This window comes from Pan troglodytes, chromosome 6, assembly GCF_028858775.2.
Source record: "Pan troglodytes isolate AG18354 chromosome 6, NHGRI_mPanTro3-v2.0_pri, whole genome shotgun sequence".
Taxonomy (NCBI): Eukaryota; Metazoa; Chordata; class Mammalia; order Primates; family Hominidae; genus Pan; species Pan troglodytes.
The window spans coordinates 41,395,360-41,416,908 of NC_072404.2; the positions used below are offsets into that span (position 1 = coordinate 41,395,360).

Below are 21,549 nucleotides of genomic sequence, written 5' to 3' on the forward strand. Positions count from 1 at the left end.
TATTAAAGCAGATTTTCATAAATAAATTATTAGGCACACCTCTATTTTTTTCTATAGCAATTATCACTTTTTACCATAATAGATGTACTTATTTACTTATTTTTTGCACTTACTATTTATTGACTCTTTTATATAAATTTACATAATTTACTTATTTGGTGCATTTATTGATTATTGACTCTTTCCCTCTACTACAGTGTGTAGTTCTTTGAGGCAGATGGAGATCGGTGCATGTGGTGGGTGTTGCTGCTGCTGTGGTTGTTGGCCCAGGACACAGCTAAAAACTCAACCCAGGTCTTCCTGGCTCCACATCTGGAGGTCTATTTTCTCCCCAACTCTAGCCGTGTAGGTGCAGGGCGCCAACCCTAATTCTTTATTACCCTAAAGGTGTTACAGGACTATTTAATTCACAAACAGGGAAGAGATTCTCCCTTTACCAAGCCTCTTCTATTGCAGTTCTCGGTTGCTGTGATGTTCTCCATGCAGACATGCCCTGATCTACTATTTCAACCTTAACATTTCTCAACCACTAAGAAATTTTAGTTTAGTTTTGAATCCCAAGCACCCAGGACACTGGAATAGTGATCATGGAGGAAAGGCAAGTCCTAACCTTTCTAATGAAGGAACAAGAAAACAAAAGCCCAAACCTTTATTGTAAATCATGACAGGGTGCCCAAATCGAACACAAAATGTAATTTTACATTTTATGTAAAATTGGATGCTATTTTTGAATACCACTGGGTGCTTGGAATTCAAACATAAACCAAACCCCTGCATTAATTGCCCATAGAAATTGATCCTGTAATCAATATCCCTCTGAAAATTTACACTAGATCTCTAGCTTTATGTTTTGAATCAATCTCACATTGAACTCGCAACCTGACACCAATTTCTGGTGTTTGTCTTTAAGATAAGCAGGCATAGGGCCTATACTACACCAGGTCTCCAGAGTTTTTATTAAAAGTGTCTTATCTTACATGTACTGTAAGTGAACAGGTGCTCACATCCCATAGGGCACTGGGAAAAGGATCCTTGAGTGCAAAATGTCACAGGTTGCACAAATCCCATTGTCATTTCAAGGAGACTCCTCACTACATTCCTAACCAAAAAGCCAAATTGAATTATTATAGAATTCTGGAATAAACCTCCTAATCCTTTCACAAATCTCTGTCCATCTGCTTCCATCTGACCACACTGGTATATGATCCACCCATGTGAAGACTCTTACTCAGACAAATCATTGGAGATTTTTAGTCAGAGTATAATTTATGTGCCAAGTCAAAATATCTATCTGGAAAATATTAGAAAAAGTCAATATAACGAAAAGCTTTCCCTTGTCTCTTTCTTGAAATTCTTCTCTAGCTTAACCCAATTTCCTAAGTCACTTAGAGGCCTTTAAACAAAATGAAATCTTAATGATGTCTCTGCCATGAATAATTAATTGTTGGTGTACAATCTGCTCAACAAAATCCATTCTCATTAGATTAGAGGTTTCCGCAAGATACATGAGTTCATTATGGACATTTTTACATCCTTCTCGTATCTTTCTTTCTTTGTCCATTTTATCTGTGCTGTGATCTGAGATTCCATCACCCTGACAGCCTTCCAAAGAGAAGCAGTGGTCAGGCAATTAAAGACCTTTGAGAAGTGGTAAGGTCTTCCTGCTTCAAAACATGGCAGCGTAACTGGAGAGGAAACAATGAACAGTGAAGGCTTGAACTGACCATGGTGGTTTGGTCTTTCAGCGGGAAAGAGGAGGCTCTGGGGAAGACAGGCTTACCTGTCCTCTTAGAAACTTCTACATCCATCAGTCTTCTGTCTCATGAGAAAGCCTTGAAGACCAGAAAGTCCTGGGAAGAAAGGAACACTGCACCAACCGAACCTCTTGTGTTTTCTTTTCAGATGCTGAAATGCAAGGTCATAGACACAATGGAGAAACTTTAGAGGCCATTTCCTGCTCATTGGACAAATAGCTGGCCACTGCCATGAGTTACAGGTCTAGCCACTGTGCTTCTATGAACTTTGTCCCCATCCCCTTCCCAATCCCTCCTTTTCATTCTTCCCTCCTCCATCCTCACATACAAATGTGTTCAATTGTTCCAACTGTATTGCTGAACCAAGTCAGATTTATTAAATCTATGTTTGAATTTAAAAGCCTAATCTGGAAGAAGAAAAGAATCTCATATACAACTTCAAACACGTTTGAATTTTTCCTCCTAAAGTATATACACTGGATTATGCCTAAATTACTGTATTTTAAAGTAATGATTCAAAGAACAGTTAGGCATAGGACAGGCTTTGCAGATGTCAGGCACAGAGTTCTTTGTTTCATACATTTTTTACATAGCTATAATCACCCAAGAGACACAATCCTGTATCCTGTTCTTGTTCATCTGTCATGTGCATTTTTGAGGTTATAACATTGTTTCTACAAACATCAATTAGAAATAGTGCATGGCACTCCATCGAGTCGATACACTCTATTTCAATAAACCATGGTCTTTTCCTTCCATTTTTTAACTACTGTTAATAATGGTGCAATAAGCATCCTTATGTAAAAAGCTTTTCTGATATTTAGGATTATTTCCTTAGATTCAGCTCTTCAAAGTGGAACTGCTGGATAAAGGAGAATACTTAGGTTTTTGAGATATGCTGTGAAATAGCTTTTCCAAAACACTGTTCGACTTTATGTTCCCACATATACTGTCAGCTGGACCAAAGTGAAAAAGATCAATGAACTTGCAATTTCAGGTGGTCACAATGTACATAAGAGACTGACTTTAAATATTTATTATGAAATATACAGTACATACAGAAAAGTATATAAAAATTATGTGGTTTAAAGAATAATAATGGCCGGGCACAGTGGTTCACACCTGTAATCCCAGCACTTTGGGAGGCCCAGGGTGGGCAGATCACCTGAGGTCAGGTGTTCAAGACCAGCCTGGCCAACTTGGAGAAACCCCGTGTCTACTAAAAATGCAAAAATAAGCCGGGCGTGTTGACACACGCCTGTAATCTCAGCTACTCAGGAGGCTGAGACAGGATAATCACTTGAACCCAGAAGGCAGAGGTTGCAGTGAGCCAAGATTGTGCCACTGCACTTCAGCCTGGGTGACAGGGCGAGACTTTGTCTCAAAATAATAATAATAATAATAAAATTAACACCCATGTACCCACTATCCAGTTTAAGAAATAGAATATTATGACCACATTAGCAGCCCCTCTTGTGCCTGCATTAGTGTATCACAGCAGCTACAGACAGATCTCAAAATGTCATTGATGTAAAACACACGCACGCATACATTGATGTCCCTCTCACATCACGGTCCATGCAGGCTCAGGAGCTGTCCTTGCCACCTCCAACAGTAATTTAAGACCCTGGCTCTGGCCCCATTGAAACACAAGCTCTGGAACAAATTTAGGACTGTTAAGAGTCTTAACAGTAATTTAAGACTCATCATTTCACCACCTTGGAATTTTTGCTTTTAGTTAAGTAGAATAAATAAGAGAGGACACAGAGAACTTACATCTGCTTTTAACTGCCTTTCTCAAGGAGTGACACATCTCTGCCTTCTTTGGTAAGAGCTGCCACACGGCCTCGACTTAACTCTAAAGGGGGTTGGAAATGTGGCCTCCTTTATGTCTGAACAATACTGTCCATCACACATTGCCTCTGCCACAGTGTCCTTATCCCCGACAGATAACCCCTTCCTGCCTTCTGTGTTAGTCACTCCCTTGCTTTTCTTTAAATAGTGTTGTAAAAATTGCCTAGGAAGCACAAGTCTGTGTAAGAGAAGGAAAATATCAACGCTATTCTACAAGGGTTCCCAACAGAAGAGAATGTGGAAAAATGGGCATCACAGGCTGGCTTCCGCTTCCCTGAGAATCTATGAGAGCCCTTTGTAGGGATGTCTGCAGGCAAGGTTATGGCTGAGTCATGGAAACCATAAATTAACACATCTGGGGCATCAGACAGAACTATAATTTGAACCACCTACTAGACACCTGTCAGAAAGAGCTTCGGAGGGAGGAGGCTGCTCTGCATTTTCTTCTAAATTCACAGCGCTCCTCTGTCAGCCCTCAGGAGGAGTTCAGAGCTAACCCAAGCATCAAGGGGAGAGCAGTAGCTTTAATAGCACTGAGCCAAGAGAAGAAACAGGACCAGCCTCCCCCAGGCATTCTTCCTCGGGTCTCACAGACAGTACTAAGACAGCAGGGATCTTGCGATGATGGCCCTCAACTCACAGAGGCTGCCTTCCAGCTCCACTGTTGGCCACCAGCCTGGGAGCTCCCTTCATCATCAGCCTATGGGTTTCCTTCACCTCTCTCCTGCTTTGAATCTCCAGATTCCAGTGCCCCCAGCTCTTTATTCCTTGGTTTACTCTTTATCATTTGTTATTCTTTGAACATAGGGAGCTTTCATTATTTTAAAGTTGTAACTCATAACTCCAATGTCTGGAGTCCTGACGGCCTTTTCTATTGTCATTCTTTCTGCCGGAAACATACCGTCCAGCAGCTTCTTAAGAAATGGTGCGTGACAGGTACGTTTTTTGAGAAAATACATATGCATTTTTGAGTTTGCAACATATTTTTTACAACCATCATAGAATGGCAGCATGACATTCCATTGAGTGTACTATGGTTTGGCTGTGTCCCCACCCAAATCTCATCTTGGATTGTAATCCCATAATCCCCATGTGTTGTGGGAGGGACCCAGTGGGAAGTAATTGAATCATGGGGTGGTTTCCCCATGCTGTTCTCATGATAGTGAGTTCTCACGAGATCTGATGGTTTTATAAGTGTCTGGCATTTTCCCTGCTGGCTCTCATTGTCTCTCCTGCTGCCCTGTGAAGAGGTGCCTTCCACCATGATTGTAAGTTTCCTGAGGCCTCCCCAGGCATGCAGAACTGTGAGTCAATTAAATCTCTTTTATTTATAAATTACCCGGTCTCGGGTATTTCCTTGTAGCAATCTGAAAATGGACTAATACAGAGTGGATACATCCTATTTTACCATACCATGCCCTTTTTAAAGATACTTTATATTGTTTTTCATTTTTCACTACTATTAGTAAAGCTGCAATGAGCATTTTTCCACATATGGATGCCCTCCATGAACAAGGTAACCTGGTGGGCACTATGGAGAAAAAGTAAGGACACAGTTTAGTGGGCACAAAACAAGAAAATGACAGCAAAGGGAAGCAAGTATATATCTACACACACACACACACACACACACACACACATGCATGCCTAACAGAGAAGCATGTGATTATGTTTTCCTAAGAGTCTGGGGTACAAAATGCCCTCCGGCAAAAACTAAAGTTCTCTGAGGTCTTTGTGTGTGACTTAATTACACATGCTAATTTTCCGTTTTAATCCATAATTATCTATGATGGTTTTGACATTGAATAATAATCTTTTAAATTACTTACCAGTTACCTCATCTGTGGCACCAATTTTAGTTGCTACTTCTCTGAAACCTCCACATCCATGCCCTATACAATCCATCTCTCAGGTTCCAGTCCAGCATCCAAACCTGGACCCCTCCTCCTGGAAGTCTGTCTTCCGCTGTTCCTCCCTTTTGCCTCCAACTCATCGTATTTAGAACTGAAACAGCATCCCCAATCCACCTCAGATCTGCCTCTAACCCTTATTCCAGCCTAGGATATGAAGATTCTATTTCCATTATAAATCTACCAGATATCAGCCAATTTAATTAGGTGGAAGACTTTTATTCTGTGGAGGTTTCTCACAAAAAAACAAGCGAAGGTGGCTAAAGTATTACCAAGGGACTGTTGCCCTCTGCCCTTTGACAGGAGTAAGCGAGGACTCTTCGTCATTCTAGAGGGGTTCAGAGTACCCAGAGGGCCCAGAAGCCCCAGCAGTGACTGGCATGGGAAAGAAAAATGGCGGGAAGTACAGGATGACAGGAAAAAAGAGAGAGTCAAACACTTCTCTCTGAACACAACTTTGTAAAAGGACTGGGCTACAAGGAACCCAGTCTTTTATTCAAATTACTTTGCATTACTTAACTGAAACTCAGTTTCCTCAGTTGTAAAACAGTAATAACAGCTGTCCACCTTGAAGACATGTTATTGTTTAATTCTTACATTTAATAAATATTTCTAGAATATTATCTGTAGAGTTGGTGCTAAGGATATCACAATAACAGGACATAGTTCCTGCCTTCAGGGTCCCTGTGGTCTGCTTGTAAGAGAGACCCAAGGAAAAAGGCAATCAGAGTATAGTAGAATAAGTGTTTCCCAGGTATGCACAAAATGAGATCATGACTTTATAGTGCTTAGCAAATGTTAGAGTGTTGTACAAATACTGGCTTTATTAGTACTGGGCACTCCTGATCCTATTCAGGGGTCTCTAACTACTCTTGCTCTGTTCCTCCCCACCAAGCCACGAAGCAGAAGGCCAGCCTTGGTACCCACAGCCTCTTCTAAAGACAACTGATGCTAAAGCCTCTGCTGAAGGGGCAGGACCAAATGAGCCTGGCAACTGATCCCACCTCACTCTCAGGCAGCAGGTGATGGAACTGTGTTGACACTAAGCCCAGGCAACCCGTCGATATGCTGACTTTTGACACATGATATTGTCTAGCAAGAAACTTTGTGTTGAGTCAGTCAGGTTCCTTCTTTTGAGAATTTTAACTGGGAAACACAGATAGGAATCCAGCAGTCAACAACAGGGCTGAAACTGGAAAAATGCATAGAACCAAGACATGAGGCAGAAATGGGAGGATGAAGGATCGTAACAGGCAGCGGTTACTAAGAAGCTATGAGTAGAGAAAAGTATACCAAGCAGAGGGAAAGACTGAAAACATCTGCAGTGAGAGGATTGTGGAAAAGATGCACAAAGAAAACTGATGCTGGCCGGGCGCGGTGGCTCACGCCTGTAATCCCAGCACTTTGGGAGGCTGAGGCAGGTGGATTACCTGAGATCAGGAGTTCGAGACCAGCCTGGCCAACATGCTGAAACCCCATCTCTACTAAAAATACAAAAATTCCCTGGGCATCGTGGTGTACACCTGTAATCCCAGCTACTCAGGAGCCCATGGCAGGAGACTCACTTCAACCCAGGAGGCGGAGGTTGCTGTGAGCTGGGATTATGCCACTGCACTCCAGCCTGGGCAACAGAGAAAGACACCATCTCAAAAAAAAAACCAAAAAAAAAAAAAAAAAGGAAAAAAAAAGAAAACTGACGCTATTATAGACACCTTAGGCCATGAGGGCAGCGACAGGGGGTATGGCTGCTCCTGCAGGTGACTTTCCACTTCCCCTGCTCCTTCCTCTTTTATTTATATTTTCCTACCAAAAAAAAAAAAAATGAAACCTTACAAAGCCAAACTGAAAAGATGCCTTTGAGCACACAAAAATCATATTCACTCTAAAGTCTATTGACTGATTGAATTCTCAGATACATTTCTTCTTTCACTGTTTTTTAAATTTACTGTCTTCTATATGCAAAATCTAGAAGGAAAAATGCAATTAATTTTCATGGCATCACATACTATTTTACTATTTGTTTGCAGGCCATCAACAAACTTCCCTTATGAGAAAATCCTAACTGTAATCAAGAAAGCAAATATCTCCCAAAAGCTCATTGGAGAAATGGCTGATTCTAGCACCGGAGCAGAAAATATACAAGATGAGCCTGGAACATCTTATTATGCCAGGAAATAAGCAAGTGCTCAAAAGAAAAGTCTCAATGATGGGGATATATCAAAGGAACACAACATCACTAATTAGCATGGAAATGCAGATCAAAACCACAATGAGATATCATCTCACTCCAGTTAAAATGGCTATGATCAAAAAGACAGAAAATAACATGCTTGAGGCCATGAAGAAAGGGCAAGCTTGTACACATAGGTGAAAATATAAATTAGTATAGCCACTATGGAAAACAGTGTGGAGGTTCCTCAGAAAGCTAAAAATAGAGCCACCATATGATCCAGGAATCCTGCTACTGGGTATCTATCCAAAAGAAAGGAAACCAGTATACCAGAGATATCTGCACTCCCATATTTACTGCAGCACTATTCACAATAGCAAAAATGTAGAATCAACCTAAGTATCCATCAACAGATGAATGGATTAAAAAATGTGGCATATAGACACAATAAAGTACTAATCAGCCATGAAAAGGAATGAAATCTTGTCACTTGCAGCAACATGAATGAAACAGGAAGACATTATGTTAAATGAAATAAATCAGGCACAGAAACACAAATATCACATGTTCTCACTCTCATGGGAGAGCTAAAAAGTGGATCTCAAGAAGATAGTAGATTGGTGGTTACCAGAGGCCAGGAAAGGGTGAGGGGGAGGCAGGAAGAGAAGTTGGTTAATGGGTACAAAAATACAGTTAGATAAAAGAAATAAGTTCTCGTGTTTGATAGCACAGTACAATGACTATAGTTAACAAGAACTTACTGTGTATTTCAAAATAGCAAGAAAGGAAGATTTGGAATGTTCCCAACACACAGAAATGATAAATTTGAGGTGATGGATATCCCAATTACCCTGATTTGAGTACACATTATATGCTCAGATCAAAATGACACATGTACCACATTAATATGTACAATTATTATACAGCAATTAAATAGGAACACAGGAGCCACCTGAAAGAGCTCCCAATGGCCAAAGCTGAAACAATTTTAGCAATAAAATAAAGTCATATTGGATTAAAACCCAATGTATAAAATAAATATCCATGAGTCTATACTAACACAAATAAATGGATTGAATAAATAAATAATTGGGAGGCAAGAGATAAATCCCTCCATAGAGAAGAATTCCAAATAATTTACGTAGATACTCCATCCTCAAAGCAGTGAGGCATAACTCCCTGCTCCTTCTTGGCTGCACACAGTGACTTCCTTCCAAAGAGCTCAGTGTGGAAGGCAGGTGGGAATTACTTTACAGTGGGGAAACCTGACAAATACTACCAGGTGGCCAGGTGGTGAAGGTCAATATCATGTATTTCTTTTTTGAGATGGAGTCTCGCTGTGTCACCCAGGCTGGAGTGCAGTGGCACAGTCTTGGCCTACTGCAGCCTCTGCCTCCTGGGTTCAAGCAATTCTCCTGCCTCAGCCTCCTGAGCAGCCTGCCACCACACCCAGCTAATTTTTATGGACCGCCACCATGCCCAGAGATACTATGTATTCTTGATATGATGTGACAAAAATGGCACATTACCCCTGTTGTCTTCCTCCTAAAAACACATAACCCCAGTTTAATCATGAGAAAAATATCAGACAAGTCCCAAATCAAGAGACATCCTATAAAAATACTCCACCCATACTCCTCAAAAATATCAAGGACATCAAAAACAAAGAAATCTGAGAAATTGTCACACCCTAGAGTAGCATAAATAGACATGACATCTAAATTTAATGTGATATCTTGGAATCCTGGAGGGGATTCTGGAACAGAAAAGAGACATTAGAAAGACTAAGGAAATCTAAATAAAGTATGGACTTCAGTTAATCATGATGTATCAATATTGGTTCATTAATTGCAACAAATATCCCCTACTAAGGTAAGCTGATAATATAGGGGGAACTGGCTGCAGAGAATATGGTAACTCTGTATCATCTTTGCAATTTTTCTGAAACTCTAAAACTGTTCTAAAATTAAAAGTTCATTTTTGAAAGTTAAAGAAGTTAAAGAAAAATATCAAAAGCAGCATTAAGCAATTGGGGCCATCTTTATCTATATGTTTTTGTTTTAGACAGTAATGATTAGATCCCTGTAATAAAAGACAAGGTCTGGAAAAAAAATTGTCTCCCAAGAGAATTGCTAAGTAGGACGTTGGAATAAGGTGTTATCTCACTAAGCAAATACTATGGCCATAGAGGTGGATTGTCTGCTGATTTATTCTAAAGTAGAGGCTGTCAAAAATTTAAATAGCTCTTGCCCAAAATGTAATGGTCTAATTCAATATCCAGAGCCACCTCTGGACACAGAAAGCGAGACAGCAGAGCTCAATGCTTAACTCCTACAGGAACTTCATTCCTCTGTCTGGTGCCAACAGTACCTTTGAGCCACCTGTAAAAGTGGCCAGGCTTATTCTCTATATTTTTCTATATGTTTGAAATATTCCATAATAATGTTAAGAACATTTTTGTAATTTTTATTAGCTTTCAATTTTGAAATAATTTCAAACTTGATGAGAAAAGTTGCAAAAATAGCACAAAGAATTCCCACATACCCTTTACCCAGCTTCCCCAAATGTTAACACTCTGCATAGTTATAGTACAGTGATCAAAACCAAGAAATTAACATCGAAGCAATACTATTAGCTCACCGACAGATTGCATCAAAAAGTTACCAATCGTCCCACTGAGCTCCTTTTTCTGGTTCAGGACCCACGGTGCATTCACAGCTGCCATGTCTCCCGCCTCCTCCAGTCTGGGGCAGTTCCTCGGCCTTTCTTTGTCTTTCATGACCTTGACATTTTTGAAGAGTCAGTGTAAAATCATTTAAACTCATTGAGTTTATGACAATCTCCCTAAAACTGTTCTGAACTGAAGGCAGCTCTTCAGCGAGTTGCGAGGCCGTCAGGGAGCAACCTTGATACAGTTTCTCAAGCTGGACAACTCTGCAGCCTCTGCAGCCCCCAGGGGGGCAGGAAGCGCATGGGAAAGTGGCACAAGGGCGGGACTGCACCTCACTGGGATTCCGGACAACCAGTATCCTGAGCACCTAACAAGGCGCCAAGCTCCCACGTGCCTAGGTACCTCCTCTACTCGTAGGAGCTCTGAGGAGGTGGGTGGGTGTGTGCTCCAATCCACTCGCTAGGGCTCGGTGGGACCAGGAGTTCACGGTTGTGTGAGCAAAACCCAGACGCCAGTACTGCACATCCTGGAGCCACCTGGTGGCTACAGTCTCCAGCTTTCTCAGGGCCCGAGAGTATCCTGTCTTCCATGATTTTTCACGCTCTGGTAAGGTAGCATCCTTCCCTCCAGGGTCTCCAAGCCCTGAAGTAACCTTCCTCCAAGGGCCACCGCGGAAGAGATGTGCAGTGTTACAGCACCATCTAGTGCTAAAAATAGTACAGTGCAGCCATAGCATCCCTGCTGCTCCAGTCACAGCTCCTGGGGGTGTAATTAATAATTTAGCAACCTGTCAAGATTTAACAAGTTGACTCTAATTTCACGGTGTGACAAGCCAGTCTGGTTTACCAAGGAAGAGGCATTGGAGTCAGATGAATCCCTTGTCTGCCCTTACCAATGTGTCTTGCTCTGTCTCTGACAGTCCAAACCTTATTTTCCTCATAGTTAAAATGGGACTAATACTGTATTCAACATTGTTATAATGTACCTGGATAAGTCCTGGGGTGATAGAAAGTCCCAATAAGCATGTATTGCTTCTCATCCTCCTCCTTACCCTCTTGTATACAGAGGATTTCCATGACAACCTGGAGCCATTAAAATGGAAGGGACTCTCCTCCATGAGGTGTGATGTTCATCCAAAGAGCCGGACAAACTATAAAACCCTGAGGCCACTCCATGGTTAGGAGCCGGGACTCGGAATCTGAATTGGCTTATTTTGAATACCAGCTCTGATGGTTGCTGGTTTTTCCATCTGTAAAATGGCGATGGTAGTGATGATGCCTGTCTCCTAAGGCTGTTGTGAGGATTAAATAAATTAATACCTACAAAGCACTTAGAAGGCAATAATTTCGTAAGTGTGAGCTATCATTAATAACATCTCTTAGCAATCTGGACCCAAAAAAGGCAGGAGGTGGGGGAAGGCTCAGAGCCACCATTTATTTGATTTATAAAAGAAAATGTTCCACTTCTTGTCCTTTTGAATAGTACTCTACCTCTCATGTTTTCCCCTAAACACACACACACACACGCACACAATCTTCAAATATTTGAGTCTGGCTCCTCTTCGACCAACTCCAAGTCTCAGTTAGCTTCCTGGGCCATCTCCAAGGTGAGGCAGGGCCACAGGCAGCCCATCTGAGCCTCACAGACAGCCCAAATACCTCAGCCATCGGTATAGTACTGGTAAAGCAAGCCCTTTATCATTATGAAATATCCTTCATACTCTGGTAATACCTGAAAGTTTACTTCGTGTACTAAATACACCAGCTTCCTTTTGGTTAATACTTGCATGATAGTCCTTTTTCCATCCTTTTACTTTCCATCTTTCTATATCCTTGTTTAAGGTATGTTGTTTTTAAGTCTCAGAGAATTATATTTGTTCTTTATCCAGGGTGATAATAATATTGCCTTCGAATTGGAATATTTAGTCCACATATGCTTGATGTAGAGATTGATGCATGTGGGTGTTTGTTTTCTATTTGTTCCCATCTGTTCTATGCGCCTTTTTTTCTTTTTGCCTTCCTTTGGATTATTGTATTTCATATTCTCCTTCTGTTATCTTGTTAGTTTTACATACTCTTATTCTTTTACAAAATACTGTAGAAACTGAAACATGTACCCCTGATTTATTAATTTCTAATATAAATCAGTGCCTCCACCATTTTCACTTTCAAGACAATTCAAGGACTTCAGAATACTTTAATTCCATTTACCCAGGGGTCCACAGTCCCCAGGCTGTGGACCAGTACTGGTCAGTGGCCTGTCAGGAACTGGGCCGCACAGCAAGAGATGGGTGGCAAGCCAGCAAGCATTACCGCCTGAGCTCCACCTCCTGTCAGACCAACAGCAGCATTAGATTCTCATAGGAGCGTTAACCCTATTGTGAACTGTGCATGTGAGGGATCTAGGTTGTGCACTCCTTATGAGAATCTAATTCCTGATGATTTAAGGTGGGACAGTGTCATCCCAACACCATGCTCCCAATCCCTCCACCCCTCCACCCACCGTCTGGGAAAAAATTATCTTCCACAAAACCGGTCTCTGGTGCCAGAAATGTTGGGGACCCCTACATTTACCTCCCTCCACACTTAACGTGCTTCTCTTGGTGATGTATTTTAGTTCTTTATATATTTAAGACCCCAGAAAGTAAAAAGTTGTTTCACACATTCAATATTTATTTAGTTTTATACACATACTTACCCTTTCCATTGCCTTTCAATGCCTTTCTGCACCTCCAGCTGTGGTCAGTGATCATTTTCCTTCTGCTCCAACAACACCCTTTAGTACTTTCCTTTCATACTTTTGGTACTTTTCATTGGTGGCAAATTCTATTTTCCTTTGTCTGGACGTGTCTTTGGAAGGATATTTTTGCCTCATAGTCTTCTAGGTTGACTATTATTTTCTTGAAGCTCTTTGAAAACACCATTCCATTTTCCACTATCATTACTTCTGCTGAAAATTCCCTCTCAAGGCTTGCTGTTGCTCCTTTGAAAGTAATATATATTTTTCCTCTGGCTACTTTTAAAATTAGTCTTTGTTTTCCAGTAGTTTTACTATGAAGTAATTAAGTATAACTTTCATTGTAACTTATCCTGCTTAGAGGTCAACAGCATTTCTTATTTATGTGGCTTAATGTCTTTCATTAATTTGGGAACAACCTTAACCATTAACTCTTCGAATAGCTGTCTTCCTATTTACCCCCAGCACCAGTGGTCCCCAGTTGGAGTTCTTCCAAATCAGTATTGGGGTGGAAGGGTTGTTATCTGAGATGTATTTAGGATTTTAGGATACTAATACAAATCATTTATCACTGACAGTAGACACACAGTATAATAATAGTATATATTTTTAGACAAGCCTTTCAAAACGTGGGTCTGAGGGAGAGGTAGGTGTTTCACCAACACTAAATATCATCTTAAGAATATGGTAGTTTTAACTACTGGATACTACCTTTTTTCATCTTTATTACCCATTTCCTATTGGAGTGCTTTTTTTTTTTTTTACTGGATACAAATTATTTTTTACTGGAATGAATTTAAGACTTCATTTATTACCTTTTCTATCTTTTGTGCTCTAATTATTTGCCTTTAAATTACTTATGTCAAAACATTATATACTCAGCAATCTTTAAAGACTCTGCCATAAAAGTGTTCTCTCACTCCAATGTTATATATTCACCTACATTTTCTTAGTATTTCCACGATTTGATTGTTCATATTCAATCATGATGTCTTGACATTTATAAATAGAAATCTAACTTTACTTTTCAAACGCTTAACTAAGCAGTCATCCCTGATAATGTCACTTTTATCATTGTAAGTAAACAAATCAGAAAATAATTTATTGATGTTTTCTTAATCTTCTACTGTTATGTTATCTAATCATATATAAATATATATAAATATATAAATTACATATAAATATATAAATTATATATAAAAATTATATAAATATATAAATTATATATATAAATTATATATAAATATATAAATTATATGTAAATATATATATAAATTATATCAAAATATATATAAATTATATATAAATAAATATATAAATTATATATAAATATATAAAAATATATAAATTATATATAAATATATGAATTATATATAAATATATATAAATTATATAATATATATTTATATATTTATATTTATATATAATTGTATAATATATATTTATATTTATATATAAATATATAATTGTATAATATATATTTATATTTATATATAATTATATAATATATTTTTATATTTATATTTACATATAAATATATATATTATATAATATATATTATATATATTTATATATTTATATTTATATGTAAACATATAAATATATATGAATATATAATTATATATTATATATAATTATATATAAATAGATAATATATAATTATATATCATATATATTATATATAATTATATATTATATATAATTATATATAAATAGATAATATATAATTATATATCATATATATTATATATAATTATATATAAATATATACAAATTATATATATTATATATAATTATATATAATTATATAAAAATATATAAATTTTTATATAATCATATATATAATCATATATATATAATCATATATATATATATTTTTCCCCTGGGCCACTACCACACTCATAATTTTATAATGTATTTCATGTGATATAAAGTTCTCCCACACATATTTGTTTTATTTAGCTATCCCATAAGAAACTTACTGCCTTCTCATGATACATTAAATTGGCTTTCACAGGGATTTTTAAATAAACTAATGAGGTTTCAATCTAACTAGGAGATATCCATCTGGAATGGAAAGAGGTGTAAATGACCTTTAAGACTTCAGCAACCCTTCCAAACAACTACTAAAATTTACATAAATGTTTGCAAGTAATGGGTGAAGAGTTTGAACAAATATCCCATAAAACTGTTTACCATAATTGACTTTTTATTTAAAAAATTACACGGAGCAATTTCCAGCTTATCTTTTTTTATAAAAGTACTGCCTATATCAAACATTTTATATCACGTTAATTCCATTGAAGAGCTGCCTTTTTCTGTTAAGGTACTGATTCCAATTGATGGGATACATGCCCTTAATACAGAAAGTTTCCATTATTTATTCAAATATCAAAATTAAGATTATTGAGAAGTTTATTGCTTTATGGCTGGGCAAGATGCTACTAGCACATTTTAGGTAAATAATATTCTTTATTAAAAACTATGAGGTCATTCTGTTTAAAACTTTCAAGATAATTCACAGAAAACAGATATATTTATTCAAATTAAACATTAAAGGGCCAGGCTACTAGCTATAGACATTTATATGTGAAGCAGCTCTTTTTTTTTTTCTGAGACCGAGTCTCACTCTGTCGCCCAGGGTGGAGTGCAGTGGCCCAATCTCGGCTCACTGCAACCTCCGCCTCCTGGGTTCAGGCAATTCTCCTGCCTGAGCCTCCCGAGTAGCTGGGATTACAGGCGCGTGACACCACACTCGGCTAATTTTTTTGTATTTTTAGTAAGATGGGGTTTCGTCATGTTTGCCAGGCTGGTCTCGAACTCCTGACCTCAAGTAACCCACCCGCCTCGGCCTCCCAAAGTGCTGGGATTACAGACGTGAGCCACGGCGCCCGGCCAATGAAGCAGCTCTTTAAAGAAATAAGACATGAAAATAGGTCTGTCCTGGTATACTACACATAATTGAAATGAGTAACACCTGGAAGACCAATATTGTTACGCTATGTTCTGTTAGGATCTTAAAAAAAAAAAAAAACTCAGATATTTAGTAGTCCATTCGTGCTTAAAATATTCATATGCATGAGAAGCCTAAAGAAAAAAAACACCTCTGTACATGATGATCAAAAGAAAGTTATAAATTTTTTTGAAATTGCACTGTTATTTAAACCACTTTCCTGAAGTCACACCCTCCTTGTAGCTGGCACAGTTTTTCAGGTCAATTAGCAACCTGGGGAGGCCCCTCTGGTATTAGTGAAGTAAAGAAGGTGGTGATGAAAGACCAAGCTGAAGCCATTAATCCAGGCCTTTGAACTGCACTGGCATCTTCACCTCCATCTTCTCCACTCTCATCTTCAAGCCCATCATCCATAAGACGCTCCTTTCAAGCAAAACAAGAAAGATACTCCTGAGTGATGTGAACGAGCATTAGCTCATAATAGAAGACAGTTAAATTCTTTGTAGAACAAAGGACTATGAAGTGGTATGTATGTGGTCATTAGAAATCTTTAAGGCCAAAATTGATAAATTCCTCACTGTTCCGTAAAGGGGACAACTGCCAATGCAATACAATAAATTCTTACCATGTGTATAATTTTATTTCTAGGCTATTTTCAAGAAAAAAAAAGTTACTTCTTCCCATTTAGTTATAATATATGACTGATTCAGTATAATATTCTAAGTTCTCCCAAATGAAACCACCACAATTTATATGTTAGCTTTCTTTCATGTGCCATTTCACAAATACTTATGGAACATCCAACATTCTTTCATCATGTTGGTCCCATACCGTGCTGGGAAAATCTCAGTATCTTAAGTATACAAAAGCTTCAATCACATACCATTTCTTCAAGTTCCAAGTTGTTTGCATTTTGCCCATCATTGTTAACTTCGGCATTATTGTTGGGAGCCTGCTGATGACCTCCTTCTTGCCTAAAAGGAAACCATCCAGCTTGGTGTCTGTTCAGTAAAATAAAGAGAAAATAAAATAAGTCACAGTTGTTTTTATTTGTAACACTATAAAATGTTATTAGTGTCCTATAAGAGAAAAATGATTAGAACTATAATAAATAAAAAGACCAAATCTCCCACTTCAGGACAGGGAACTACCCTTTTCAAAGCAATGACAGCAAAAGAAAACCAACCCAAATCTCTAAGTCTATCATGGACTTCACTGGCTCTATGTTAGTTATTAAAACATATCAGGAATCATAAATCTTTTCTGGTACTTTTCAAAATGAAATACAACTTAGATATTTGTTTGCCCCTTGGAGAGAAGGGAGCAGGGGAAAAATAGTCTACTTATGAAAAAAATCTGGCTTATACCTATAGAACTTACTATTGGTAATTCTAATGAAAGAGGACGACCTTATGCAGGAGTGCATCACACACTTGTTAAGTTCGAAATAATGGATAGAGTATGTCTCACTGAATGAACAACTTTTATAAAATACAGTAAACAAAAAGTCTGCTTCTAAATAATTCTGATAAACATTCTCACTCAACAAAACCTGCCCTTGCTTTTGGCATCAAAAACATGCCAGATATCTAAAGCCCAGCATTCATATTCCTTCACTCAACATTCACAACAGACTACCCTACACCAGATTCTGTGCTGAACAGTTGCAGAAATTAAACCACAAAAAGTTAATGAACATCACTCACAAATAAACCAGTAGCATGGCTCCCATTACCATGATAAACCGACTAAAAGAAGAATAGAAGTATACAATGCTAAGGAGAATCGCAGCTCGTGAGAACGTGTACATCCAGTCTAGCCAGTCTCGATTGAAGTCTTCTTCATTTAGTACTGGACCTCCCTGTGCATTCATTTGAACATTCTCATTCATGGGTCGATTTTCTTGGGCCACTAGGTTTGGAGCTGGTGGGGGTTCTTCTCCAGGAACATGTGCCAAATTTAGAGGCTGTGAAGTAGTAGGCTGGGTTGGGTTGACATTTGATGTGGCCTGAGCTGAAACTGCAGCTTGACTGAAATAGTCACCAAAATAAATATTAAAAAGAAAAAAAAAACTTTACCATACCATATTTTTTTAAACTTCTTGGGGAGCTATATGTATTTTTCATAAACCTAATATGGAATATCCCAACTCCTGCACCACACTTCTTAGGTAAGCACAAATTCCAATGGAAAAGTGGAGCCAAGGTTGATGGTAGATGTCGCACAGGAAAGGATGTTCTCTCAGCCTGCTATTGTAAGATGACAGGGGAAGGCAAAAGACGTGAGAGCAGCCATGTTAACCACTCCTCTCTCTTTCAATCAATTACCTTAACAGCTAATTAGATGTCCAAACCTTTTCATGAATGCCCCCTTTTGTTATTCTACATGGGATGAATACTCCCAAGCTCACCACCTACCTCTCCCTCAGACCCACGTTTTGAAAGGCTTGTCTAAAAATATATACTATTATTATACTGTGTGTCTACTGTCAGTGATAAATGATTTGTATTAGTATCCTAAAATCCTAAATACATCTCAGATAACAACCCTTCCACCCCAATACTGATTTGGAAGAACTCCAACTGGGGACCACTGATCCTTGTCAAGTTAGAAAGAATTGTGATTCTGAGGTTTGCTTATATAATTTGATGGCTTAAAATTTCCCAGTAAAGAATAAATTTCCTAGTAAAGTGATAATATATCTTGGATTTGCTTTAAATTATCCAACAGAAGGAAGAAAGTTGTAAAATAAGACTGACATGAATTGATAAATGTCAAAGCTGGGTGATAGGTACACATGGATTCCTTTTACTACTCTACCTTGTTATGTTTTTAAATTTTTCTACAATAAGAAGTTAATAATCAAGAGAGCACGAGAAAGTTAAATAAGTGGTTCCCAGGCTACAAAATCCTATTTAAGCCAGTATGCTAATACCTTGTACCTGTATAGGGCTTTTTAGTTTAGAAAACACTTCCTACTTCATGAATATTCTGATACACAGGTGAGTTACATTATTTTAAAGGGGAGAAACTGAGGCTCTGAAGTTAAATGATGCACATAAGAGTATATGATTTAGCAGCAAGCATAATAAGCCCCCCTTATCTTACACAGTTCTTGTGAGGTTCACAAACGAGACAAGGTGGGGTACACATCCAGCAGAGTACTGAGCACAAAGCAGTCACTCAAATGATAACCATTACCATGGCAACATGTAAGGTATGAACATCCTGTCTGGAGCCAAGGGCTTATGAAAGAGAGCCTTAGGATACGAGGTTCATAAAGCAGCTTAGCTTTATGGGGAAAGGTCTGGAGGAAGGACAAGGATGTAGACTTCACAGTGGGCAAGAGAATCAGTGGATATCTGGGTGGCTGCAGGAATGACTGACTTAATTATGTGTTAAGAAATGTAACCTGGCAAACCGGGCATGGTGGCTCATGCCTGTAATCCCGGCACTTTGGGTGGTCAAGGCAGGCAGATGGATCCCTTGAGGCCAGGAGTTCAAGATCAGCCTGGCCAATGTGGCAAAACCCCTGTGTGTACTAAAAATACAAAAATTACCCAGATGTGGTGGCACATATCTGTAATCTCAGCTACTGCGAGGCTGAGGCACAAGAATCGCTTGAACCTGGGAGGCGGAGGTTGCAGTGAACCAAGATTATGCCACTGCACTCTAGCCTAGGTAACAGAGTGAGACTCTGTCTCAAAAAAAAGAAAGAAAGAAAGAAAGAAAGAAAGAAAGAAAGAAAGAAAGAAAGAAAGATAGATAGATAGATAAAAGAAATGTAACCCAGCAGCAGTATAAGGAAATACAGTAAAAAAGACTAAAAGGAGAAAGAGCTATTGAAGTCAAGTGGACTTAGAATGAGAAAAGATCTGGGTGAAACATTGGAGGCAGCATATGGGGAAGGACAAAAGCTCTATTAACTCTTCAAAAAATACTGCTTTCAGGAATAACAGAAGCCAGAATCAAAGCTGTTTATGGTTAAGAGCTTGAGTAATAAGAAGAGAGCTAGTAGGACTGACGAAGAAGTGAGAAAGGAGAAGGCACTTAAAGAACAGAGGAATTGAATTTTAGATGTACTGAATTTGAGGTAAAGGCTCATTCCCCTACGGAAATCTTCCAACAATAAAGCAGAGACACAGGATGAAGCACAGGAGATGAAGAACCAGGATTCATCCACAGAGAGCTAACAACTAAGACCACGCAAAAAAGAAATCCAAGAGAACTACCCCAACAACTAAATCCCGTCCTCTCTACCGACTATGAGTGCTGAGAAGCACGTAGTAACAAATACGTGATGAACTGAGAAAGAAATGTTAATAAAATGAGCTATTAAAGGACACAGAAAGAGTGACCAGAAAGATAAAAAAGGTATGGAAGACAAAAGAATCACAGAAACAAGGAGAGGAGAATGGTAAAGGGAAGCTAATCAATGTTAAATGAATGCAGAATGAGTTGAGGAGAATGAAGGCTGAGAAACTGTCCTCAATGCTAGGACTGTTCCATGGTGACCAGAATCAAAACGGACTAAATACTGAGAGTCAAGTAAGCATATTAGCTGCACTTGAGCCCTACATAAGCTATGGCCTCCCTGACATGATTCTGTTCCTTTATTCATTTGACTAACTCTTCATGTATATTTGCTGCCTTCCAGTGAAACATTCCTAAGTTTTCTCCTCTTAAATTTATAAAATGTTATATTAAAAATCTGAATACTGCTAAATGTAATTAGGGAAGACAGGGAGGAGCCAAGGGCAGGGTTAGTTCATGTGAACTGGAGGTGAACCCTTTTTCCTTTAGTCAAAACAACATTAAATACATAAACAAATGAAATGCCAAATCAACTTACTTAGGATAAAAAGAAAATAAAGCAAATAACACACTGAGTAACTTAAAAAATGAACTCAGATTAACTTACTACTGCATATAATACTGATGAGCATACATCTGTTGCCACCACAGCATCTGCAGTGGGCTAAACGCGGGATACACTGGGAATCCAGGTGGAGCAGCTTGCCCAGGAAATTGGTTGTCTACATTTCTGCAAGAAATAAATAATGAGCTCTTTTAATGCTCTAGCAGCTAAAAGTATTATTCTAAATTTCCATTTCTGAACCCCAAGTCAACCATTGACAGAATATATTTAAATCTCACTGAAAGGAAAAATACGTATTTTCAACGATTCTTCAAATAAGACAATATGTCTTACATAAGTTGACCCAGGGCCCAACTATATAGAATAACTAACATTTCAGTCCAGTTTTAAAGGGAAAACAAAGAGAAACACCACAAAATGTACATCCAATCTAAACATTTATTATCTTCCCATTTCATTACATGAAGCCAAAAATACCTTCATTTTAAGTACATTTTCCTTAAGAAACAAAGCCCTAAAATAAATTTCATAACAAAATATTTTGGGGAATGGTGAAATAGACAAATGATATTTTATATTAGTAATAAACTATTATTAAAATATAGCAGCTATGAGCTGTAAA

General features: G+C 38.3%; 1 protein-coding gene and 1 long non-coding RNA gene across 9 annotated transcripts in view; both read right to left on the minus strand.

The window, feature by feature from the left end:
* The window catches only part of LOC129144547 (uncharacterized), a 61,177-nt gene extending 46,924 nt beyond the window's left edge, over window positions 1-14,253 (minus strand). For all 3 annotated transcript variants that reach the window (XR_010158834.1, XR_008548968.2, XR_010158835.1), the window contains exon 1: window positions 1,781-14,253. This is a non-coding gene — a long non-coding RNA (uncharacterized LOC129144547). The remainder of the gene's footprint in view (window positions 1-1,780) is intronic.
* A 1,033-nt stretch (window positions 14,254-15,286) lies between these two features.
* HERPUD2 (HERPUD family member 2) overlaps window positions 15,287-21,549 on the minus strand; it is a 64,726-nt gene continuing 58,463 nt past the window's right edge. For all 6 annotated transcript variants that reach the window (XM_016957266.4, XM_063815300.1, XM_063815299.1 and 3 more), the window contains 4 exons: window positions 20,970-21,092; window positions 17,755-18,078; window positions 16,932-17,049; window positions 15,287-16,471 (listed from right to left, as the gene is read on the minus strand). In XM_016957266.4, coding sequence (XP_016812755.1) covers window positions 16,310-16,471; window positions 16,932-17,049; window positions 17,755-18,078; window positions 20,970-21,092 — 727 coding nt within the window. In that variant the 3' untranslated portion in view covers window positions 15,287-16,309. The remainder of the gene's footprint in view (window positions 16,472-16,931; window positions 17,050-17,754; window positions 18,079-20,969; window positions 21,093-21,549) is intronic.